Below are 25360 nucleotides of genomic sequence, written 5' to 3' on the forward strand. Positions count from 1 at the left end.
GCTTCTCCAGGAGATGGTGTTTGGTTGGGCTTCTTGGAGTGCAGCAGGATAAGGTGGCAAGCAGAGAAAGTAGTCACTAAGGGAGGTAGGCTCCCAATGACAGGGGTTCAGGGCTAATGGTGAGGAAGAAAATAGGCAGAACCAAAGTGGGGAGGACGTTTTGGAGTTTGGATTTTATCCTGATGGCAGAGAGAGAGAGACAGAGACAGAGACAGGAGAGAGAGAGAGAGAGAGACAGAGACAGGAGAGAGAGAGAGAGAGACAGAGACAGGAGAGAGAGAGACAGAGACAGCAAAGAGAGAGAGAGACAGAGACAGAAGAGAGAGAAAGAGAGAGAGACAGAGACAGAGACAGGAGAGAGAGACAGACAGCAGAGAGAAAGAGAGACAGAGACAGAGACAGACAGGAGAGAGACAGAGACAGCAAAGAGAGAGAGACAGAGACAGGAGAGAGAGAGAGAGAGAGACAGACAGACAGACAGACAGATAGCAGAGGCTTTCAAGTTGGGCAGTGCTGGCCTGAAAGTCAGGGGACCAGAGAGGAGGATGTGGCTATGGGGGTCCAAGTAAGGATGGTGAAGCCTGTCTGGGCTGGTGAAGAGGGGCTGCTGGGAAGGTTGTGGCCAAGTAGAATCCAAGGGGCTGAGTTGGCTAGAGGTTGAGAGTAAGAGCATAAGGGACAAGTCCAGAACCATGCCCCCATGGCAATGCCGGGCACAGGGAGAATTATGCTCGCTATGGCAGTGCTGGGCACAGGGAGAACCATGTCACCTATGGCAGTGCCGGGCACAGGGAGAACCATGCCCCCTATGGCAGCGCCGGGCACAGGGAGAACCATGCCCCCTATGGCAGTGCCGGGCACAGGGAGAACCATGCCCCCTATGGCGGCACTGGGCACAGGGAGAACCATGCCCTCTATGGCAGTGCTGGAAACAGGGAGAACCATGCCCCCTATGGCAGTGCTGGGCACAGGGAGAACCATGCCCTCTATGGCAGTGCTGGACACAGGGAGAACCATGCCCCCTATGGCAGTGCCGGGCACAGGGAGAACCATGCCCCCTATGGCAGCGCCGGGCACAGGGAGAACCATGCCCCCTATGGCAGTGCCGGGCACAGGGAGAACCATGCCCCCTATGGCGGCACTGGGCACAGGGAGAACCATGCCCCCTATGGCGGCACTGGGCACAGGGAGAACCATGCCCTCTATGGCAGTGCTGGACACAGGGAGAACCATGCCCCCTATGGCAGTGCCGGGCACAGGGAGAACCATGCCCCCTATGGCGGCACTGGGCACAGGGAGAACCATGCCCCCTATGGCGGCACTGGGCACAGGGAGAACCATGCCCTCTATGGCAGTGCTGGGCACAGGGAGAACCATGCCCCCTATGGCAGTGCTGGGCACAGGGAGAACCATGCCCTCTATGGCAGTGCTGGACACAGGGAGAACCATGCCCCCTATGGCAGTGCCGGGCACAGGGAGAACCATGCCCCCTATGGCAGTGCTGGGCACAGGGAGAACCATGCCCCCTATGGCGGCACTGGGCACAGGGAGAACCATGCCCTCTATGGCAGTGCTGGACACAGGGAGAACCATGCCCCCTATGGCAGTGCCGGGCACAGGGAGAACCATGCCCTCTATGGCAGTGCTGGACACAGGGAGAACCATGCCCCCTATGGCAGTGCTGGGCACAGGGAGAACCATGCCCTCTATGGCAGTGCTGGACACAGGGAGAACCATGCCCCCTATGGCAGTGCTGGGCACAGGGAGAACCATGCCCTCTATGGCAGTGCCGGACACAGGGAGAACCATGCCCCCTATGGCAGTGCCGGGCACAGGGAGAACCATGCCCCCTATGGCAGTGCCGGGCACAGGGAGAACCATGCCCCCTATGGCAGTGCCGGGCACAGGGAGAACCATGCCCCCTATGGCAGTGCCGGGCACAGGGAGAACCATGCCCCCTATGGCGGCACTGGGCACAGGGAGAACCATGCCCCCTATGGCAGTGCCGGGCACAGGGAGAACCATGCCCCCTATGGCAGTGCCGGGCACAGGGAGAACCATGCCCCCTATGGCAGTGCCGGGCACAGGGAGAACCATGCCCTCTATGGCAGTGCCGGACACAGGGAGAACCATGCCCCCTATGGCAGTGCCGGGCACAGGGAGAACCATGCCCCCTATGGCAGTGCCGGGCACAGGGAGAACCATGCCCTCTATGGCAGTGCCGGACACAGGGAGAACCATGCCCCCTATGGCGGCACTGGGCACAGGGAGAACCATGCCCCCTATGGCAGTGCCGGGCACAGGGAGAACCATGCCCCCTATGGCGGCACTGGGCACAGGGAGAACCATGCCCTCTATGGCAGTGCTGGACACAGGGAGAACCATGCCCCCTATGGCAGTGCCGGGCACAGGGAGAACCATGCCCCCTATGGCAGTGCCGGGCACAGGGAGAACCATGCCCTCTATGGCAGTGCTGGACACAGGGAGAACCATGCCCCCTATGGCAGTGCCGGGCACAGGGAGAACCATGCCCCCTATGGCAGTGCCGGGCACAGGGAGAACCATGTCCCCTATGGCAGTGCTGGGCACAGAGAGAACTGTGCCCCTTATGGCAGCACTGGGCACAGGGAGAATTGTGCCTGAATGGGGAGCAGGAGCTGGCTGTGGGCTGCCCAGGGGGTGGTGCTCCAGAAGCTGCTGAGGATGAAGCCTGGAACTTTACTGGAGAGCTGTGGAGGCATCAGTCCACTGGTGGTCCTGGAAGCCTTGGGAGGCTTTTTCCCTCTCTGTCTTTGCCTGTCTTGATGTCTGGAAGTCAGCCCTGGCCCCTTTATTGTCCCACTGGCCTCTCCAACCCCTTCCCTTTTTTTCTAGGCCTTCTAGTCTCTGCCTCCCTTTCTCAGCTCTCCCTTCTCTGCCTGGTTCCCCCTTGGCCCTTGGGATAGGAGTGGAGAGGTACAGGGCAGGAGGCCAGCCTCTGCAACGTTGTTAGAGCAGGATGTTAATCACTGCTGCAGAGCTGAGCCTGCTGCTCTGGAGCCTGGAGGTGGAGGTGGGGGTAGGGGTCCAGGGAGGCTGCTGGGGACCAGGGAGGGAAGGGGGAAGGAGGCAGAGCAGGGATGAGTCACTCAGCCCTGGATGGAGGGCGGTAGAGGTCTAGCTGAGTCTGCTCAGGGAACTCTGTCTGGGTGAGACATGGTAACATCTCTACTCTCCACTACAGTCTCAGGGGCTCCACTTTTGGGGAGAAGATGTATTGGTGGTAGCTGCTGCCAGATCCCCTTTGCTGTAGAGAGGGCCGTAGGGATTGTCTGGTCATTTTGCAGGTGGGAATACTGAGTCCAAAGATTGGGAAAGAAGACCCTGCCTTGGGCCCACACCACTTGTGCTCTGTGTCCTTCCAACCCCCTCATAGGCTCCAGGCAAGCCAGCCCCTCACTCCATACACACCCTCAAAAGCCCCAGCTCCTAGCACTGGCCTCTCAGGGATCATCCTCCTCTAGCTAGGCACTGGCCTGCCTGATTCCTTGGGTCCCACACAGAACGGAGCCTAGTTCTCGACTTTGGGCCATGCTGGGTTCCAACCTGATTCCTTCACTTCACTTTTCTGAGCCACTGTTTACCAATGGGCATAATCTGTCCTTCTCCCAGGTAGTTGAGGATGGAATTCAGTGAATTTATTATACCAGCCTCCTAGCACAGAGCCTGGCACAGAGCCACACTTGTTACTGGTGCTACAATATAGTTTATATAAGAGATAAAAATCACTTTTTAAAAAAAGTTGTTATTTATTTATTTATTTATTTTTGAGACAGAGTCTGGCTCTGCTGCCCAGGCTGGAATGCAGTGGCACTATCTCGGCTCACTGAAACCTCCATCCTCCAGGTTCAGGGATTCTCATGCCTCGGCCTCCTGAGTAGCTGAGATTACAGGTGTGTGCCAGAATGCCCAGCTAATTTTTATATTTTTAGTAGAGATGGGGTTTTGCCATATTGGCCAGACTGGTCTCAAACTCCTGGCCTCAAGTGATCTGCCCACTTTGGCCTCTCAAAGTGCTGGGATTACAGGTGTGAGCCACCACACCCGGCCTCACTTTTTTTTCTTCCTAATTAAAAGCATTGCCCAGAACCCCAAGTTCTTACTCCCTGGACCTGAAAGCTGGGGCCTGAGACTGCCCGTCTGATACTGAGTTAACCTGGGAACACTCTGCGTGTTCCCTACATATTCCCTACAGGCCTGTCTGAGTCCTGAGAGTGGATGACTGAATGAGCAGGTCCCTAAAGGACAGCTCCATTTCCCACCTCCATCTCTGTCCTCCAGGTTCCCTTGTGGCACTGCGTTGATCCTTCTCTGTCCCCCAACCAGTCCAGGCTGTTTCTAGTTCTCAGGCTCAGACCATCATCTCTGCCGGGAGTCCCTTCTCTCTCCCTTACATCTGAGTGCCATCTCCTCTTCTGGTCATCTTTGAGGGATCAGCTTAGATGCCTCTCCCTGTACCTGGCTTCCCTTTGTTCCTTCCTTGAACCAACCTAAAGAGTTGTCATTGTGTCTGCAAGCCCCGCCAGACAACGCAGAGTGTTCCCAGGTTAACTCAGTATCAGACGGGCAGTCTCAGGCCCCAACGCAGCTGAGTCCCAGCTTTCAGGTCCAGGGAGTAAGAACTTGGGTTTCTGGGCAATGCTTTTAATTAGGAAGAAAAAAAAGTGAGGCCGGGTGTGGTGGCTCACACCTGTAATCCCAGCACTTTGAGAGGCCAAAGTGGGCAGATCACTTGAGGCCAGGAGTTTGAGACCAGTCTGGCCAACATGGCAAAACCCCATCTCTACTAAAAATATAAAAATTAGCTGGGCATTCTGGCACACACCTGTAATCCCAGCTACTCAGGAGGCCGAGGCATGAGAATCCCTGAACCTGGAGGATGGAGGTTTCAGTGAGCCAAGATAGTGCCACTGCATTCCAGCCTGGGCAGCAGAGCCAGACTCTGTCTCAAAAATAAAAATAACAACAAAAAAATAAAAAACAACTTTTTAAAAAAAGTGATTTTTATCTCTTATATAAACTATATTGTAGCACCAGTAACAAGAATCCAAAACAGAAAAATAAATAAAGATAAATCACCCAGAGCCTCAGTTCCCTGAATAGAGCTTTTCCTTGGTTCCTTCCAGCTCTCCTTCAAAGGTATAGTTTGTTCATAGTTTAAACCATGGCACAGGTACTGGTTTGTATCCTATTTTGTTCCTTTAATATTGCTCTGTAGAGGTTTCTCATATTGCTACAGAATTATTAGTTCAGGAACATTTCTGGCAGCTATTCCCTACAGGCCTGTCTGGGTCCTGAAGGTACAGAGCTAGCTCAGGGGCTGCCCCTGCTCAGGGGAGCCCTCCACCCTCTGTGGTGCGCAGTCATCATTAGGGTGACATGTCTCTCTTAACCAACCTGGGGCTACTGCTAGTGGTGTTCAGGTTGTTTTCCAGTATAATTTGCTAATTGCAAATTCAATAATATACTCATGAATATTGTAACATAACGTTTTTCTTATTCTGTATTTTTTTCCTGAGTGTAAATTTTTAGTCCTGGGAATCTGGGAACTAAATCGAAAAGTACATTTTCGGTCAGGTGCAGTGACTCACGCCTGCAATCCCAGCACTTTGAGAGGCTGAGGTGGGAAGATCGCTTAAGCCCAGGAGTTTGAGACCAGCCTGGGCAACATGACAAAACCCCGTCTCTACAAAAAATACAAAAATTAGCCAGGTGTGGCAGCACACATCTGGAGTCCCAGCTACTGGGGCAGTGAGCTGTGATCACTATGGTAAACCAAGAAAGAAAGAGAAATACATTTTTATGATTTAAAAAGTATTTGCCAAATTGCTTTCCAGAATAGTGGGACCAATTTTTGCTGCCACTAACTGTGTAACAGTTTTACCCTATCTTCATAAGCAGTGAGTATTTTATATATTTTTGGTAATTTACTGAGCATAAATTGGTACTTCCGTACAATTTTACTTTACTTTTCTTTGACTGTTCCAGACTATCAAAGATCTTAAAGCAAGTCCCGGTATCTCTCCTGAAGCTGTCTCTTGGTATTTCTGACACTTCATGCCTCCACCCTCCAGCCTTTTACCCCTTTTTAGGAGGATGATGGTGGAAGAAGTAAGAGTAATTGTCCTCGTGTCATAGAAATCTACAAGAGTTCAGGGATTTTCATGGCTGTGCCTCCTTCTGAATTACACAGATGTGCTGAGGGCCAATGGACCAGGGCTCCAGCATTCTAAAAGTCAGAGAAGCCCACACAGGCTTAGCCTCTTTGTTGGCTCACATGCCCATCCCTCTGTTAAGGAACAGCTCCTTACTCAGCGCTTGCTGGATGCCAGGCCCCCTGCCAAGAAGGCAGGACACAAAGACGAACAAGGGGCCACAGCATTGCAGGCAAATTAATGCATGATAGTGCGTGCTGAGGAGGGAGCTGCTGGGGGTCTAGGAGGCAAGGAAGGTTGTTCTTCAGCCCATCCTGGAGAGTTTAGGAATAGGGCAGGCTGCCTGAACAGAGGGCAGCCGGGCTGAAGTTTAAAAACATACCGAAGGCATAATAGGAAGGGAGCCAGTGAGAGGAAGTCCTGGGAAAGCATTCTGGGCGGAGCTGGAGGAGGAGGTGCCTGAGCACCCCTCATGACAGCACTGAGCAGACCTCGCTCCTCCCCTTCTCGCCCTGAACCCTCAGGTCATTGGCCTGGAGCAGCTCTTGGGATTTTTTTTTTGTGTGTGTGTGGGGGGAGTATAAGGGGAAAGGTCTTACGTGTTTCCTTTCTGGAGGCCCCAAAAACCCAGAGACAAGTGGCAGGTGCTGGATCAGCTTGACCCAATGCTGGCCTCTCAGAGGCCTCAGAGAAAGGTAGAGTGGAGGGCCCTGAAGCCAGCAGGTGGTGAGTAGGCCCTGGGAGGAGAAGCAGGAGCAGAAAGGGTAGCGGGGCACTGGTGCTGGGCCTTTGACCTGTTGTGTGCCAGTCTTTGCATCTCTCAGAGCCTTCTCTCCTGGTCCAGCATGGTGACAGCAGGGCCTGGCTGTGGGCTGTGAGGGTGCAGGGGGCATCTGTGTGGGGCCCTGGTGTGAGAGGGCCACCCACCCCCTCCCTGTGCACACATGCTGTGGAGTGGATCTTGGCATTGTTGTTATTTTAAACTTTGTTTCTTCTTGTCCCTGTATGTCCTTTGGGGATTAGTGCGAGGTGTTCCCCCAGGGCAGGGCCTGAGAAATCAGGGAAAGTTGCTGGGCCTGGAGCTGGAAGAGGGGCGTCTGCTGCCAAGGGCTTTAGGGAGCAGTCTCACCTAATCCTCACAGGACCACTCTGAGGAGAGGATTATCCCTGCTTGACAGATGAGATGCTGGGGCTCAGAGCCCTTTGCCCAACCCAAGGCCACACCGTTAGGACATGGCAGGGCAGAGGTCTATCTGACACAGGTGGACCAGCACTGCTGTATGAACTCTGGGCCTGCAGGTGACAGGGACTCCAGGTTTGGAGCCCCAGCACTGGGTTCTGGAAAATGTGGAGCTTGGGTCAGGAGCTTTGTTTGGAGGAAGAATCTGTGAGCTCTGCCTCTGTGATCAGCAAGGCCTCTGAGTCCAGAGCACTGCATTAAAGCCATCAACCAAGGCAGCCTTCTGCTGCCAGGGTGTTTTGTTCTAGCTGGGCCAGTCCTGCCCCTTAGTGAAGGTAGCAAAAAGCCCTGACACTGTAGGGTCCGTCACACCTGGACTTTGGTTCTCTGCTTCACTACTGTTAGCCATGTGGATTGTACCTCCATGGGCTTCAGTTTCAGCATCTGAGAAATGGGGGTGATGCTTCCCTCTGGGGTGTTGGAAGGGTAAGAGGCAATATTTGCAAAGGATGAAGCTCTGTGCCCTTGACAGCTGGCGGAGGTGGTTTGAGCTCAATTTCAGCCCCTGTGGGGTCCATGGTCCAGGTGCCCCTGTCTCCTTTGCGGGTGCTGAATGGTCAGTGATTTGGAGCAACGGTAATGGTTACTGAAGTTGGGGCTATTGTTCAGGGCTGTGATTGATTTGCTTCGTTGTGCCCCACCCCATAAGGAACTCTTCCTCTCATTTAAATATGGTTCTGTCAGGAAAGTGTGATTTGCTTAACAGTTACTCCCCTCACAGAGCTATCTGCTGAAAAGCAGCCTATGGAGAAGTTAGCATAGCCTGTGGGATATTTCAGAGTCCAGCTGAAGCCAGGTTTCCCCAGTGGTAACCTGATGGGTTCTGAGTGGAGAGATCATTTCCTGGGTTCCTAGGACTTTGGGATACTCTGAGTGCCCCACATATTCCATGGGCAAGGATATTGGCGTCCTGCCTTGTAAGGTCTTGGAGGGAGAGTTAGCCTTGAGTCCACCTGTCTCTGTGTCTGTTTGCCTGTAACCGCCTGGGCCTTTGGCTCACAAGGCGAGGACACAGCCCCATGGAGGGGGCCTGACTTCCTTTCCCATCTGGGGTTGACCATCTCCCTGGGTCTTGGGAGAGACTGCTGCCCCTCTCTCTAGTTGAGAGTCCACCTTCTCTAATGCTGATCACTGGCAAGCCATCCCAGAGAACACAGGCAGGGGGCGGGAGAGTGAGACACAGCTTGGGCACTGGACCCTGCACTGTACTTGTTTGTTTAACCCTCCAGGCCTTTGCATCCACTAGTCCCTGTGCCAGAAATGCCCTTCCCAGCTCCTCAGTGGCTCAGGGCCTTATCCTTTTGGGCACAGGTGCACCCTACCATGCAGTTCAGGTGCGTCCCCCTCTCCCAGCCCTGCTCGTGCTATCTTGAGGTTTTGTGTCCCTGTCCCTTACCATTGTACTTGGTGGGACCTCTTTGAGGCAGGACTTGGGTTCGGTTCGCCTCCGGTCTCCCACCACCCAGTTGCACACAGATCTGGCACACAGCAGGCTTCAGAGAGTGGCAAAAGGATGAATGAAAGTGCAGGGCAGGGTGAGGCGAGAGAGGCACCTAGGGTACACCGTATCAGCAGATACCTACAAATGCAGCCTAGTCCTGGCCATGTGGAAGGGTGCACAGCTACTCATGGAAACCCGCTGGAGTAACAACAGCTACTTTTTTTTTAAAGACTAGTGAAGTGCGTAGTGAGAAGGGGGAAAACAGTAGAACAAGGAGTTCGATCTGTAACTTAGTGTGAACAGTCACTTGCAATCACTCACTACCTTTGGAGAAGCCAATAGCTACTTTTTTTTTTGAGACAGAGTCTCACTCTGTCACCCAGGCTGGAGTGCAGTGGTACGATCTTAGCTCACTGCAACCTCCACCTCCTGGGTTTAAGTAATTCTCATGTCTTAGCCTTCCAAGTAGCTAGAATTACAGGCTTGGGCCACCACACCCAGCTTTTTTTTTCTTTCTATTTTTAGTAGAGACAGGGTTTCCCCATGTTGGTTAGGCTGTTCTCGAACTCCTGACCTTAGGGGATCCACCCACCTCTGCCTCCCAAAGTGCTGAGATTACAGGCGTGAGCCACTATGCCTGACCTATTTTTGAGTATTTACTATGCAGTAGGCATATTACATGCATTATCTCATTTGGTGATGTGTGGGGATCACAACATCCCCACGAGGTAGCTGCTATTATCATTTCCATTTTTCACCTGAGGAAATGAAGACTTACAGGAGTTAACTCTCGTGCCCAGGAGACAGAACTGGGATTGGGCCGGGGATTGCTGGCCTCAAAGTCTATGTGGGTCTTTCCTCCTCCTTGCTTGTCCAGTCCCTTCTGACTGTGGCTTCGTGGGACTTGGGGAGCTGGGGCTCACAGTGCTGGTCCCAGTGGTTCTGGGCAATCCCCGTTTTCCACCTTGGGCACTTGAGGAGGTTTGCAGAATGGAGTGCTGGGGACACAGCCTGTAGTTTCTCTGGCGTCACTTGCTCCCCCTGCCCTCACCAGGCTTTAAACGTGCTGAAGCCCAGCATGGCTCCTTGGCCAAGCAACTCCCCTTGGGTTCCTGTTTCCAGGGGAGTTTCTGGGGGGCCAGCTGAGATGACTGGCTCACCCAGGGCCTAATAGCTGTGGGTTCCTGGTACAGGCCCGTGCACCTGGTGCTGTCCAGAGACTCAGCCCTACCCCACCACCTGTTGCTCCCCAAGCCTCTTAGAATAACACCTTTGGGGTGTGGCCACCGCCACCGGCAGGAACAAAGATGGATGTAATTTCCTCCACTCCGTGCAGCGGTGCTGCCTGCTAGGGGCTGTGGAAAGCGCAGGAGCCAGGCTGAGCTGGGGATGCCTGTGGACACTTGCCTGACCCCTCCACTTGGCCTGCCTCAGTTTCTTCACCTGCGCTGCCACAGCAAAGGTTCTCACCTTCCAGTCAGGGGACTTCCTCCATAAGTGTCTGCCACTAGCCCAGGAAACCTTTGAAGTTTCTCTTTATCTATAAGATAAAGGGCTACGTAGAGTCTACAATGAGCACCTGGTCTGTCTTCTGACTCAGCATGCTCCACCCACTGCCCTCTGTCCCAGAGGTGGGTCTTTGGCCTCAGGAGCCACGACAGCCCTGCTCTGGGAGCCTCTGCAAGGAGGATGGGCAGCATGGGCCCCTTCCCAGTGTGCATTCAGCCGCCTTGCAGCCAGGCCCTGGGGGCACTGAGTTTGGCTAGGGAAGAGGCAGCCCCAGGTTGGATTCTAACCCAGGAAGCAGGCTTTTGTTGTCACTGCCCCCTCCACACACTCATGGTCCAGGATAACATGTTTGAAGATTTGCAAAGCCAACCAGTATCCAAATTTGGATTTAGAGAAATCCTGGTTTCCTCAGAAGCCACGCTTGAGTGCTCTTTGATGGTTAAGAGGACAGGAAGATCCTCTTTTGAGTCCCTGCTCTGCTGCTTTCAGGCTCTATGATCTGGGCAAGTTGCTTAATCTCCCGAGCTTCAGTTTTCTGTTTTGCAGTGCAGGAATGATAATAGCAGCCACCTGCTAGGTTTGTGGTAAAGAGTGAGCATGTGTTGAACTTCTGGGGCAGTGCCTGGACCTCCCTGTGGCTGCTCAACTAGACGTTGTTTGGACGCTGATGATGCTGCTGGATCGGGCCTGTGCCATCTTCTTCAACCCCTTTCTTACCATCGCATCCCTCCCATCACTTTATTCCTTCATTCACTTACTCAGTCACTCCCATCTCATTAGTCACCTCAGTCTAACGTAGTTCTTTCCGTGACTCTCATGATCCTGACACCTATAGGCCAATTATTTTGTAAAATGATCCAAGTCTTCATTCTGGGTTTATCTGATGTTCCCTGTGATTCTATTTATGTTATGTCTCTGTGACAGAGGTAGCACAGAAGTGATACCTCTATTCCTCTTACTGCGTCCTACCAGCCAATGCCTGACGGCAGCTTGTCCTGTGATTAATGATATTGATTTTGATCACTTGATGAAGGTGCTATCTGCCAGCCTTATCTGTGAAGTGACTCATGTTCCCTTTGTAATTAGTAACTACTTTGGATGGGAAGGTACTTCGAAACTGTAAATCCCCCATTTCTCATCAAACATTCACTTACTTGTTTATTCATACCTGTATAGACTTTGGTTTCCTGTTTTATTCAATGGAATATAATCGGTTACGGTCATTACTGAGTTTAATATGAAGATTATCTCAGCTTGCGCCCGGGTAGGGTGACCAACACTAGCTTGCCTGGGACTGAGGGATTTCCCAGGATGTGAGATTTGCAGTGGTAAAACTGGGAAAGTCCCAGGTAAACCTTGAAGTGCTGATCACTCTACCAGAGGGAGACTGGTTCCTATGCCCAGAATCTTTATCATTCTTTGAGTGTTTGCTTACTTCCTGGCACAAGAAGGTGTTCCAGGCTCATCTTATACTTTCTCTGACCCAGCCCTGGAATTACCCATTTTTCAAAAGACCTAGAGCCAGGGACCTTTTGAGTGGTAGGCTGTACCACGCTGTGGACACTGAGCCAGATGGAACTCATTCACTGCCCACAGGCCACACTGTCTTCTGCTTCTGCACCTTGGCTGGCTGTTCTTTCTGCCAGGGCCACTTGGTAAGCATCTACCTCCAGCACTGAGATTCTCCATGAAGGCTGATCCCCTACCCAGCCCATGGAGCTGATCTCCTTCTTACGCCCCCACTGAGCACTTTAGGGCACCTCCCCATTTCCAGGCGTGGCTCCTCCTTTCACTGCAGACCTCTCAAAGACAGGCCTCACATTCATCTCTGACTCTTCTGGACTCAGTACAGGACTGGAGCTGGGGGCTGCTGGTTAAATGGTTGGATCTAGTCATGCCATAGAGCAGAAAGGTAAATGCGGTAGAGAGGGAGGGTGAATCGTTCAGGGTAACACAAATAGTGTTGCAGACTTGAGTCTGTCCTTGAACCTTGGTTTTCTTAATTGTATAATGGGGCCAATATCCCAGAGCCCTGCTGTAAGAATAAAATAATGTGTATAAAGCACTTACTTAGTACAGTACCTGGCACATGGTAGGTGCATCTCTCAGTATTGCTGGGGGACCTTTTGAAACTGTTTTCATTATTTCAGAAGCAAAACATGTTAGAAAATTGGAAATATGCCAGGCAAGGTGGATCACACCTCTAATCCCAGCACTTGGGAGGCTGAGGCAGGCAGATCACAAGGTCAGGAGTTTGAGACCAGCCTGGCCAATATAGTTAAACCCCGTCTCTACTAAAAATACAAAAAAAAAAAAATTAGCTGGGTGTGGTGGCGCACGCCTGTAGTCCCAGCTACTTGGGAGGCTGAGGCAGGAGAATTGCTTGAACCTAGGAGGTGAAGGTTGTGGCAAGCCGAGATTGCGCCACTGCACTCCATCCTGGGCAACAGAGCAAGACTCTGTCTCAAAAAAAGAAAAAACAAAAATAAGAAATACAGACAAGAAAAGTGAAAAGAAACCATCACATTTCTATCATTTAGAGATCTCCACTGTGAACATCTTAGCAATTGTGTTTCCTGGGCTTCCTCTATGCATATATTTTTCTCCCAATTGTGCTTATGCTGCCTTTTTTTTTTTTTTTTTTTTTTGAGTTGGAGTCTTGCTCTGTTGCCCAGGCTGGAGTGCAGTGGCATGATCTTGGCTCACTGAAACCCCCACCTGCCAGGTTCAAGTGATTCTCATGCCTCACCTCCTGGGTAGCTGGGATTACAGGTGTACACCACCACACCCAGCTAATTTTTAAATTTTTAGTAGAGATGGGGTTCCATTATGTTGGCCAAGCTGGTCTCCAACGCCTGACCCCAAGTGATCCTCCTGTCTCAGCCTCCCAAAGTGCTGGGATTACAGGTGTGAGCCACCACAACCGATCTATTTTGTGACCTTTTTTTTTTAAGGCAGCAGTCTCCACCATTTTGTTTCCATAAATTTTCAGTGCACCTGATACTCTGATCACATACACATTTCTCCAGTTGTCTCCAAAATGCCCTTTATTTTTATTTATTTATTTATTTTTTGAGATGGAGTTTCGCTCTTGTTACCCAGGCTGGAGTGCAATGGCGCGATCTCGGCTCACCACAACCTCTGCCTCCTGGGTTCAGGCAATTCTCCTGTCTCAGCCTCCTGAGTAGCTGGGATTACAGGCACATGCCACCATGCCCAGCTAATTTTTTGTATTTTTAGTAGAGATGGGGTTTCACCACGTTGACCAGGATGGTCTCGATCTCTTGACCTCGTGATCCACCCGCCTCAGCCTCCCAAAGTGCTGGGATTACAGGTGTGAGCCACCGCGCCCGGCTTCAAAATGCCCTTTATAGATGGTGTGTCCAAATCAGTCTGCAATCCAGAAATGCACTTTACATGTGGTTGTTATATCCTGCAAGTCAGTCCCGCCCAGCTCCTTTCTTATGACATTGATTGGCGGAAGAACCTCGGCCAGTAGCCCCATGGGATGGTTCACTGTCTGGCTCTGTCTGGTTGCATTCTCATGTGGTGTCACTTAGCTCGTTCCTCTGTCCTCTGTATTTTCTATAAACGGAAGTTATATCCAGGGCTTGATGGGTTTTTTGGTTCCTAGAAAAGCCAGCAGGCGATGGTGTGACCTTCCTGCGGTGTCCCACCATCATTAATGGTGCCAAGGCCTATTCTGGGATGAGGGGGAAGGCAGTGTGATCTCTCCCTCATATGGTTGCTTGCATCCACTTATGAGTGGAAAGTGTTATGTGAGGGTTCCTTTGGCACTGTCTAAATGCCAGTTCTGAGAGATCTTTTTAAACTACACAAGAAAACTTGTCCATTTGCTGAGAAGAACTTGATCTTGGGGATAGGGCTCTTGGGTTAAAAAAAAATCACAGAACAAGGACATTGAGTTTCATCTCACTGAGTGCAAACCTAGGGAAACCTGGTTCTGTTTTTACTTGCTTTCCATACATGTGGTCTGGGTTAAATCCTAGCTCTGCTACTTACCAGCTGAGTGACATTGGGTGAGTTACTTAACCTCTTTGAGCCTCAAGTCCCTTCTTGGATTTCTTGTCTGGCAGAGTTGTTGGGAGGGTTAAATAAAACAAGGTGTCCTGGCCGGGCGCAGTGGCGCACACCTGTAATCCCAGCACTTTGGGAGGCCGAGGCAGGCGGATCATGAGGTCAAAAGATCGATACCATCCTGGACAACATGGTGAAACCCTGTCTCTATAAAAATACAAAAATTAGCTGGGTGTGGTGGTGTGCGCCTGTAGTGCCAGCTGCTTGAGAGGCTGAGGCAGGAGAATCGTTTAAACTTGGGAGGTGGAGGTTGCAGTGAGCTGAGATCATGCCACTGCACTCCAGCCTGGCAACAGAGCAAGACTCCGTCTCGAAACAAAAAACAAGGTGTCCTTGGCCATCTTCTTCCCAGATGAAAAGCTCTTTGAGGGCAAGGCTAATACATAGTAAGAAATCCAAAGATGTTTGTTGAAGGGGGAAAAAAACACAAATAGGAGGACAAGTGGTATGGTGAGGTGATAAGTACCAGGGAGGAAATAAATCATCCATTTAGGCATTTGATTTTCATTTATGCTTTCATTTCATTTCACATGTACCCATTCCCATTCCAGGCTCCATGCTGAAATAACCATGAACCTCTGCCCACAAGGAGCTCACAGGGGTCTGGGAGGGCACAGACAGAGATTGATTGTGTGGAAGCCCAGAAGGTCTGGCTGGGAAGGCTTCCTGGAGGAAGAGACTGGGCTGAGTAGGGGTAGATGCTCTCTGGATACAGAGGCTGTCTGTCTCCTGGCACTGGTGGCTGTTTAGGGAGCTGGACAGGGCTTGTGGCAAGAAGGAAGTCCATGCTGGCGTCAGAGGCCTCTGTTCCTCCCTGTCCTCTGTCTCTTCCTCCTCCTCTGCCTGTCTGCCTTCTGGTCCTCTGGCCAGGGCTCTAAGCTCCATGTGATTCTGACAACCCATATATCTGTCTGCAGTGCCGGATGGAGTGCGGTGATGTGCCAGCTGAGACACTCTATGACGTCCTACACGACATTGAGTACCGAAAGAAATGGGACAGCAACGTCATTGAGACTTTTGACATCGCCCGATTGACAGTCAACGCTGATGTGGGCTATTACTCCTGTGAGCAGGCATAGCATGCTGATCCCTGTCTCCTCAACCTCCATCCAGGCCTCCCACCAAGACTCCTCTTCCCCCCTCCCTCCTCTGGTCACTCCCATGACCAGGCAGTGAGGGAACAGAGACTTGAGTGCCCTCCCTGACATCCCTGTCCATTCCTAGACCCTTAGGCACACACATGTACACTCACACATATGCACTCACATGATCATGTATGTACGCGCGCGTGCACACACACACGCATACACTGAAACATGTACACAGCTCCTACCCACATGCCACATAGTCCCAGGGACACATTTTTCATGCATATTCACACTGTTTTTCTCTCGTACACTCACATTCATATAGGCAAACCAGACAAGGTAAGGGCTGTGTGAGGTTGTGAGGAGCAGGGCTGGCTGGAGGCAGTAGGGACAGGTCTTGCCCTGGCTCCAGCTGTGGGACTGTGGTCTGGGAGGGAGGTGCCTGTTTGCAGTGGGGGCTGGCAGTTAATTAGGCATCCCTGCATCTCTGGCCTCTGCCACACCCTCCCTTGCAGGCAGGTGGGCCAGTGGTCTGGCTGAACTGTCCCTTGCCCTCCACAGGGAGGTGTCCCAAGCCCCTGAAGAACCGTGATGTCATCACCCTCCGCTCCTGGCTCCCCATGGGCGCTGATTACATCATTATGAACTACTCAGTCAAACATCCTGTGAGTCAACCTGCCTTCCCTGCAGCAGGGCAGGGGAGAGAGTTAGGCAGGGCAAGGCTGAGGCTGCCACTGTGACTTCCATGTGACTTCAAGCAGGCATGGAGCCCACTGGCCCTCAGTTTCCTTCCTGTATAGTGAAGATAATGACTTTTCTCTCCCAGCTGGGGCTTTTGAGCAGATCAGGAGAGGGCAGTGTGGCCACATTTGTGGTGAGTGGGTGGGATGGGGTGACTTTGGTTGGTTGGGCTCTGGGACAGAGAAACGAGGAGCAGAGGTGAGAGGCAGGGTCCTCTAGCCCTTCCTGAGGGTGGGCCACCTAGATCTCCCCGGGCAAGGACAGGCAGGTACAGCTGGCTAGGCAAGGATGAGTGTGTGTGTACCCATATGTGCTCATGAGCTCTGACCCCAGACTGGGGGCTTTTCTGAGGGAAACAGGAAAAGCTTCAAGAGGGGCTAGGATGACCTAGTCTGGTTCTTCCCTTTCTCTGCACCCAGAATCAGGCCTAGTCTGGAGCAGATGTCACGGCATGTGAACTGTGTGTATGTGTGTGTACATGCATGTGCGTGCATGCGTGCGTGTTTGTGTATACTCACAAAAACATCATCTTTGCCCCCACCCCAAGTCTCACCTCCCTGTGCCTTCCATCCCCAGAAATACCCACCTCGGAAAGACTTGGTCCGAGCTGTGTCCATCCAGACGGGCTACCTCATCCAGAGCACGGGGTCCAAGAGCTGCGTCATCACCTACCTGGCCCAGGTGGACCCCAAAGGTGAGGGCTTGGCCCTGGCAGCCTATCATGAGATCCTTCCCTATACCACAGGGGTGGGGTCTGATCTACTAGGGATCCAGAAGGGCATCTATTAGGAGCTGTTTTGCATTTTGGGGCATCTCCACCTGAAGCCGTCCTTGAACCAAGCCTTGGGACTTTACAGTAGTTTGAAAAGAGTGGGCCAGGGAGGTACCACTGCTCCACTGATGAAGCTGGGGGTGCTTTTCCTGGGCTTCGCTGTCCCCATGCTCGGCCTTGTTCACTGCTCACTGGCTGTTCCCTCTGCCCATCCTGGAGGCCTGGGTTTTCCAGGCCTCAGTCTTCTCTTTCTGGGGATGGCTCGTCTACTTCCGTGGCTTCTGTGACAGGTGGCTGTGTCTCCCTCAGCTGAGATCCAGATCCCTGTGGCCCTCAGCAGCCTGGACATCTCCCTCTGGATGTCTTCCAGGCACTTGAGCCTCTCTGTGTCCAGCGGGGAATTCTCCATCTTTCCTCCTGACCTGCCCCTTCCCCCAAGTCTCTGCTTTTCAGTTACCCATGCCCAGAATGTGCGGTCATTTGGGGCCACTCCCTCTTCCTCAGCCAAATCCAGCCACTGATTCCTATTGATTCTGTCTCCTCAGCAGCTCCTGAGTCTGGCATTTATCTCCGTACCAGCCACCTTGTCTGTGTGTACCGGCTGCCAGAGGAGTTTTTCTAAAACACTTGTCTCCTCATGACTCTCAACTGCTTGAAGTTATTCTTTGGCTCTCCACTGCCCTCAGAGAAAAGCCTAAGCCCTGTCCCAGGGCTCCTGGTATTGCTCACACCTCATCCGTCCCCACCCCTCTGCCCGGGCAGCCCTTCCCCACAACCTCTCCTCCTCATCCCTCCAGGGCTACTGCAGGTGTCACCTACTGTTTCCCTTATACTCAGGGGAGCCAGTGGCTCCCTGCTCTGTGGCCCATTCCCCTCTAGCAGAACACTCGGTTCCTGTTGGGCCCTCATTGAGCTCTTCTCTGGGTCCCTAGGGCTAGCCCAGGTTGGTGTCACAGTGAACGTGGAGTGAGTGAGTGAGTGAGTGAGTGAGTAGAGGATGGGGAAGCCTGGAGCATCCTTGCCTGGGAATGCTCCATGCCCTGGAGTGCACAGTAGTCCAGGCCCAGCACTCCCCAGCACCTCATTGTGTTGGGTGTCAGTGTCAGAGTGGACACTTGGGAATGAGCAGGTTGGAGAGCTGGGTGGTAGATTCCACGTCAGGCCAGGCTGGGGTGCTCAGCCAGAGGCCTGTGTGGTTAGGGGAGGCTTGGAAGGACAGGCAGAGGAGGGCTGAGCATCAGGGCCATTCCTGGGAGGGAGGTTAGGCTGAGAAGGGATGTCAGTGTGATTGAGGGAGGCAGCAAGCTGCAGTGGGGTGGGTCTGAGTTTCCACTCCTGTATAGTCTGTGCTCACCTAGGACACTGTGGTTTTCTTCCACGTACTCTTTGAGGCTGGGCAGAGGGAAAGTGGGGGACAGAGCTGAACCTGAGGACCTTGGTCTGAGGTAGAAAGGAGTGAGGGTGAAGTCTTGTAGAATTTGCCTGACACACCCCCTCCCCAAGGAGAAGACAGTGGCCTCCCTGAAGCTCTGGACAGAGGGAGGGGCTTTTGTCGGGAGGGAGGGGCTGGGTCCCTGAGATGGATTTTTCCCTTCCCTGCCCTCACAGGCTCCTTACCCAAGTGGGTGGTGAATAAATCTTCTCAGTTCCTGGCTCCCAAGGTGAGTGGCCTTGGGATTTTGGGGGTGTTGGAGGCTGGAGAGAAGACCATGGGATAAGATGGGTAGAGTCAAGCTTGGAGCCTGGGGGCCAGGCATGGTGGCTCATGCCTGCAATCCCAGCACTTTGGGAGGCAGAGGTGGGAGGATCACCTGAGGTCTGGAGTTCAAGACCAGCCTAGCCAACATGGCAAAATCCCGTCCCTACTAAAAATACAAAAATTAGACAGGTGTGGTGGTGGGCACCTGTAATCCCAGCTACTCAGGAGGCTGAGGCAGGAGAATTGCTTGAACTGGGAAGGCAGAGGTTGCAGTGAGCCAAGATATTGCCACTGAACTCCAGCCTGGGGCACAGAGTGAGACTCTGTCTCAAAAAAAGAAAAAAAAAAAAAGAGTATAGCCTGGGGCTCAGGGAGGGCAATTAGGGCTGAGGGGCAAAGTTCTTTTTTTTTTTTTCTTTTTCTTTTTTGAGACGGAATCTTGCTCTATCACCCAGGCTGGAGTGCAGTGGCATGATCTTGGCTTACTGCAACATCCACCTCCTGGGTTCAGGCAATTCTCCTGTCTCAGCCTCCTGAGTGGCTGCGACCACAGGTGCCTGCCACCATACCTAGCTAAGTTTTGTATTTTTGGTAGAGACGGGTTTTCACCTTGTTGGTCAGGCTGGTTTTGAACTCCTAACTTCAGGTGATCCGTCCGCCTTGGCCTCCCAGAGTGCTGGGATTACAGGCGTGAGCGACCGCGCTGGGCCGGGGCGAAGTTTTGAAAGGGAGTGAGTCAGGGTGCTGGGGGCTGAGCCGCTAGAGGGCGCTGGAGGGGGAGTGGAGAAGACCTGGACCCCCGCCCTGGCCACCCCCTGACCCGGCGGGGTGGCGGGCCCACAGGCCATGAAGAAGATGTACAAGGCGTGCCTCAAGTACCCCGAATGGAAGCAGAAGCATCTGCCTCACTTCAAGCCCTGGCTGCACCCGGAGCAGAGCCCGTTGCCCAGCCTGGCGTTGTCGGAGCTGTCAGTGCAGCATGCGGACTCACTGGAGAACATCGACGAGAGCGCGGTGGCAGAGAGCCGAGAGGAGCGGATGGGCGGCGCGGGCGGTGAGGGCAGCGACGACGACACCTCGCTCACCTGAGCGTGGCACCAATGCAGGGACCGAGACAAGACCGGGCGAGCCCTTGGATGGCAGCTGTTTCCGCGCTTTCTCCCCACCCCCACCTGGCGCCTCCTGGTGGCACTGGGCCCGAGCCCAGGTGGGCACTGCAGCCTGGCTGGATACAGCCCCAATAAACGATCCCACAGCCTCAGCCGGCTCATCACTGTGCCTGCTTGCCACCTGCCTCACGGCTGCTGCCGTGGTCCCCTGCTTCTGCCCTTAATTTTGTTAAAGTTATTGATCACCAGTCTTTGATCCTTCAGGCATCTCCTCATTTCCCCTTGTGAGGTGGGGATGGGATGGATCTATCACTGCCCTCCTCCTGTCCATACTCTGTTCCATTCTCTGCCCATGTCTATCCAGCTGTCTTTATTGAGTGATCATTTTGGCACTCATGCCAAGCTATTTGCTTTCTTTTCACTCCTTTAAGGCAGAGGTCCCCAACCTTTTTGGTACCAGTGACTAGGTTTTGTGGAAGACAAATTTTCCATGGGTCAGGATGCCGGGAGGATTGGTTTTGGGATGATTCCAGGGCATTACATTTATCATTAGAGTCTGATAAGGAGCGCACAACCTGGATGCCTGGCATGCACAGTTCAAAATAGGGTTCTCACTCCTCTGAGAATCAGTGCTGCTGCAGATCCAACAGGAGGCGGCAATGATCACTCAGCCCCTGCTCACCTCCTGTTGTGCAGCCTGGTTCCTAACAGGTTCCTGACAGTCTGTGGCCCAGGGATTGGGGACCTTTGCTTTAAGGGAAGGAGCAGGCCTGGCCAGAGGCCCTGGGCCAGGAGTCAGAGGGTGAGGTTCTACTGTGTGTCCTTCAGCCCAAGGCCCTTTGGGTCCAACGCATGGACTCGGGGTCTGACACGCTCTTGTCATCCCAGAAGGGAGGTGGAGGGGTCAGTGGGTCTCAAGCCACAGGGCTGTGGGCCTCAGAGCTGAGGTTGGGGCAGCATACTCTGGAGGAAGGAGGTTAGGGGTGTAGGTGAGGGGCCTCAGATTCCAGTGCAGTTGGTGGTGACCAGGCTCAGTGAGTCCCACCCTCCCTAGGTCATTTTGAAGACCTCAGGACTGTGTTAACAGAAATGGTGAGGTCCCCAGACTCCCCATCACCTTGCCAGTGGTCAGATGCCAGCCCCTCACCCTATGCTGCATCTCACTGCTCTGAAGTCAAGAGGGATGCCTAGGCCTCTCCTGTGATCTGTGGCTCCCAGATGCCCTCTGCTGTCCAAGGGACACCCCTGCTGCCAGGTCCGGAGGAGGGCTCTGCGCTCTGCTCCTCTACAGTGTTTTTGACCCCATATGAACTTGAGACCTGGAAGTTCTTCCCAAGGTCTGGCCCGGTTCTCCCCTCCCCAAAAGCTCCTTGCCTTAGCTCTACCACTGGAAGACATGGTGTACTGAGAGTGAACTGTTTCCCAGAGGGACAGGGTGAATGGCCAGTTGGGGGGGCAGCCAGGAGATTCTAGAACTCACCAAAATGGGTTGCATCCCAGCTTTGCCCAACACTGGCTTCGTAACTTTGGGCAAGCCCTGAGACTTCTTGGAGCCTTATTTCCTAACCCATAACCTGGGATGATAATTTTTGCCTTCAAGCAGAATGTGAGGATTGAGATGAAAAGAATAAATTGCCCAGCACTGGGACTGGCATGTAGTAGGTTCTCCAATTAATGAAACTTTACTCTTCTCAGGGGGTTTAACCCCCCCCAATGGGAGATCTATTCTTCCAAATATACCCTTTGTGTGTATGCAGAAATTGAAGCCCAGAGAAGTCAAGATCTCTGGAGTGGTTGGCCCCAGAGATGTCCTGGACATAGGACCCAGAAATGGCTGCCAAGCCTGGTGCCCTCATCTGTGTATGTGCTGGGAGGATGGGTGGGAGTCTCCTGTTCTCTAGGCCTGGGTGCTGGGACCTAAGGCTGCAGCCTTCCGCTGAGGGATCCCTGGGAGGTGTGGCTGGGTGGGTAGCTTCCCCACAACCCTGTCTGTGGGCACCCAGGGAGGGAAGTGAGATACCCTTGAAGAATGTGGTGGAGGAAGGACTTCCTGGAGGAGGTGGTCGAGAACCACAGACGGCCTTCAACGGCCCCCTATCCCCTGGGGGGTGGGGCCCCCTTGGGGGTGGGGTGCGTGTCGGGACCAGAAGAGGGGCGGCGAGAGCAGGGAGACTCAGGGAGAGATGGACTCAGCGGGTGAGATGGTGGGGGTTAGACATGAGTCTCAGGAGACAGTCGGAGGACCCGCAAGCAGCTTGAAGGGCAGGAGAGAGACAGAGACCGACGGGTCCGGCAGGCCGGCCAGGCCAGCAGACTCCAGTACACTGACTAGGCGAGGGGCGGGGCCGAGGAGGGGGCGGGGCCCTGCCCTGCCCCAGCCCCACCTTCTCTCCGGGGGAGTCACGTGGGGCGGGCGGAAGCGCCCGGCGGGGTGGGCGCGCCCGGCCCCTTGCTGCGATTTGGCTACGGCGGTGTGAGTCGCTGGCGGCGCCGGGACGCCAGGTCTCCTCGTGGAGTCTTTGCTCAAAACAGGTCAGTGCAGCTGCCGGAGCCTCCCGGTCTACAGTCCCCTAGCCACATGTGGCCTGCAGTTTCCCCATTCTGCAGAACGGAACGCCGAGACCGCGCTCTGCGTCTGCTTCCCTGGGTCATCTTGTCTGTTTACCTTTCTGGGCGGGGTGGTGGGGGTCGCCTCCTGACGACGAGCGGGCCAGAGACGGTAGGGAGGAGGGTGAACCAATGGGACCCGGGGCTTCCAGCCGGTAGCCCTTTGGCGTGAAGGTCCCGGGCTCTGGAGCCAGCCGCCCTCGGGCGCCTTGGGGTTCCCATCTGTGAAGTGAAGGCTCCCACCTCTTTGGCCGCTGAGACCTTTACGTTCTGGAGGTCTGTACGACCCAATGCCCTGGGCCTGGGGCTCCAGTGACCTTGGGCAGGTTACTTCCGGTTTCTGCACCTCAATTTCCCACCAGTAAATGGGGGCATGGCTTCCCAAGAGCCCCTACCTGGCCCAGTTGCTGGTAAAAGGAAGTATGTGTTCAAGGAATGGGGTCACGCTGGGAGTGGGGTAGTTGGGCCTGGAGAGAGCAGGCTTGGGGTGCAGCCTGGGGGTCAGGGGGTGGTGGGTGTTTGGTGCAGGGGAAATCTGGCCAGGAGCCATCACACTGTGGTTTCTGATATATGCATTCCCTTCCCCCACATCCCATGTCCTGGGGAGCCTTCCCTGATCCCAGATAGGTGGGAGGGGGTGCTTCAGGATCAGACACCTGGGGGTACTCAGAAGGATTTGACTCTCTAGTGGGTCCCAGGGTTCCAGACTGAGGCAGTTGTGATACCTGTTTTCCCAGACTGGGAGAGACCGCCCAGCAAGATCATCACAGGGTAGAAGGAGTCCAGCAAAGCCATGAAGGCAGGTGTGGACAGGTGCAGGCCCTGGGGGAGGGGATGAATGGAATGGGCTTGGCAGTTAAGTGGCAGCTTACAAGGATAAGGGCCCTCCAAAGGCAGGGGCATAGCTTGTGGAAAGTAAGGAATTTGGGTGGTGTGTTTGAGGAATGGCAGAAAGATGGGTGTAGCTGGCATAGGTGTAGAGAGAACTCATCCTGTGTCCCATACCTGGTTGGGGATTGTCAGGACCAGGCCTGGAGACCCTGTCTCCCCATTGGCTACTTGCATACTGAAGTAGTGTAGGCAGGGGGTGTCCCACACACAGTACCAGTGACTGGTGAGGTGGGAGGGCGGGCAGAGGCCACCAGGGCCCTGTTTGTCCCAGGCTTTGTTTTGCATTCAGGCCTCCCCACTCAACCCCAGCTTTATGCCCCCACCACCTGGGCTCCAGCCATGCTTCACACATCCAGCCTCAGCCTTTTGTGCAGACTGTCAACCCTCCTCCCAACTCTCTAGAAGCTTCCTCTCCAAATCACCAGGTCCTTTGGGATTCAGGTTTCAGAGATGGGCTGCTGTTGCCCCTCCTTCCTGCCCAGCCTCTGTCCTGTGTAATGGCACAGCTTAGGAATGGTCTTCTTGGAGCTCAGGGGGGATGGGCCCTGCAGAGCCACGAGGCTCACTGGGACCTGGGGCCCTGAGTCCTTGTGCAGCCACCAATCACTTTGTGACTCTGCACGTTCCCAGACTCCTCAGAGCCTCCATTTCCCCATCTGCAGGATGGGGTGATCAGCCCTGGCCTCATGCCCCAAAGAAAGACTGTGCTGGGGCAATAGTCAGGCCTATCTGCTAAGTCCTGTCTCTAGCATTTCGTGTTTGAATGAAAGAAAGAGAGTGGGGGTCAGTTTAGAGGATCTGGGATAGTACTAGGGGCTAGTGGTAGACCAGGCCTAGGGCATTGGCTGGAGGTGGGGAGTCTCTTCCATTTTCCGGAGCCCTCTCTTCTTCCCACCCCACTCTCCCTTGGCTGAGCTCAAAGCCACCCGCCACTGCCCAAACAAGTGGCCTCTGTTCCCAGGGGAGGGGGAGGGGAGGCAGGCCCTGGGCTCTCGGCCGGCCTGTCCAGCGCTGACCCTGGCCCCCACCCCTCACTCTGGATCTTAACCCTTGGGGGCCTGTGGATCTTAACCCTTGGGGGCCTGGACCGGGCCCTGGGCTCCTTGAGAGCTGTTGATCCTTGCCCACCACCTGCCCCTGCTACCCTGCTTCAGGCTCCCAAGAGTTCTGTCACACTGGTAGCAGATGGAGTAGGAAATGGGGAAGGAAGGAGGGAATGAGGGTGGGGGACAGGCTAGAGCAGATATGGCCATGGATACTTAGAGAGCACTTGGCCTAGAAGCTTCTTTCACAGATGGGGAAACTGAGGCCAAGAGCTAGAAATCAGGCTAGGATCACACAGAGACCCCTGATGGGGGTCAGGACAGGTTCTGTTTCGTACTCTAGCCTCTCTGGGGGAAAGGGGAGGGAGGAAGAGGGAACATTTTTTATTGAGTACCTGTGCTGTGCTGGACACTGCACATTTGTCAACTAACAATTTACATAATTGCGTAAGACGAGCATCACTCTTCAATATCGTAGTGGAAGAAACTGAGCCTTAGAGATAGCTGAGTAATAACATCAGTGAAAATGAGGTCAGCAAACATGCCTGTAGCACTGTTGTAGACACTTTTATGCATATTATTATTGCATTAACAATTAACCAATTTCATCCTGCCAATAACACAAGAAGTTAGGTAACATTCTACAGATAAGGAAACTGAGGCATGGAGAAGCTGAGTAACTTGTGAACGATTACAGTGGGAGGGTGATAGAGAGGCAGTGTTAGGACTCAGGTGTTCTTTGCCTCCTTTGTCTGACTTCACCTAGATCTTACTCTTTGAGCACCTCCCAGAGCTGAATGAGATGCCTTCCCCAGGGCGGTGACCCAGGCAGCCTTGAACAGAGTGTGACCCCGGTCAAGCTGACCCAGCCCCTCCCTCTGGAGCAGTCCAGTCCCTCAGGCAGCTCTTCTCATTTCCTCTTCTGGTC

At 53.6% G+C, this 25360-nt stretch overlaps 2 protein-coding genes across 11 annotated transcripts in view; both read left to right on the top strand.

Annotated features, from left to right (window-relative positions):
* Positions 1 to 20043, top strand: part of STARD10 (StAR related lipid transfer domain containing 10) — a 41418-nt gene extending 21375 nt beyond the window's left edge. For both annotated transcript variants that reach the window (XM_078340309.1, XM_035264164.3), the window contains exons 3-7: positions 15400 to 15547; positions 16132 to 16235; positions 16888 to 17005; positions 18692 to 18744; positions 19626 to 20043. In XM_078340309.1, coding sequence (XP_078196435.1) covers positions 15400 to 15547; positions 16132 to 16235; positions 16888 to 17005; positions 18692 to 18744; positions 19626 to 19871 — 669 coding nt within the window. In that variant the 3' untranslated portion in view covers positions 19872 to 20043. The remainder of the gene's footprint in view (positions 1 to 15399; positions 15548 to 16131; positions 16236 to 16887; positions 17006 to 18691; positions 18745 to 19625) is intronic.
* A 2254-nt stretch (positions 20044 to 22297) lies between these two features.
* ARAP1 (ArfGAP with RhoGAP domain, ankyrin repeat and PH domain 1) overlaps positions 22298 to 25360 on the top strand; it is a 75326-nt gene continuing 72263 nt past the window's right edge. For all 9 annotated transcript variants that reach the window (XM_035264129.3, XM_035264130.3, XM_035264132.3 and 6 more), the window contains exon 1: positions 22298 to 22423. The gene's annotated coding sequence lies outside the window, so the exon portion shown is untranslated. The remainder of the gene's footprint in view (positions 22424 to 25360) is intronic.

Source organism: Callithrix jacchus, chromosome 10, assembly GCF_049354715.1.
Source record: "Callithrix jacchus isolate 240 chromosome 10, calJac240_pri, whole genome shotgun sequence".
NCBI classification, from domain to species: Eukaryota; Metazoa; Chordata; class Mammalia; order Primates; family Cebidae; genus Callithrix; species Callithrix jacchus.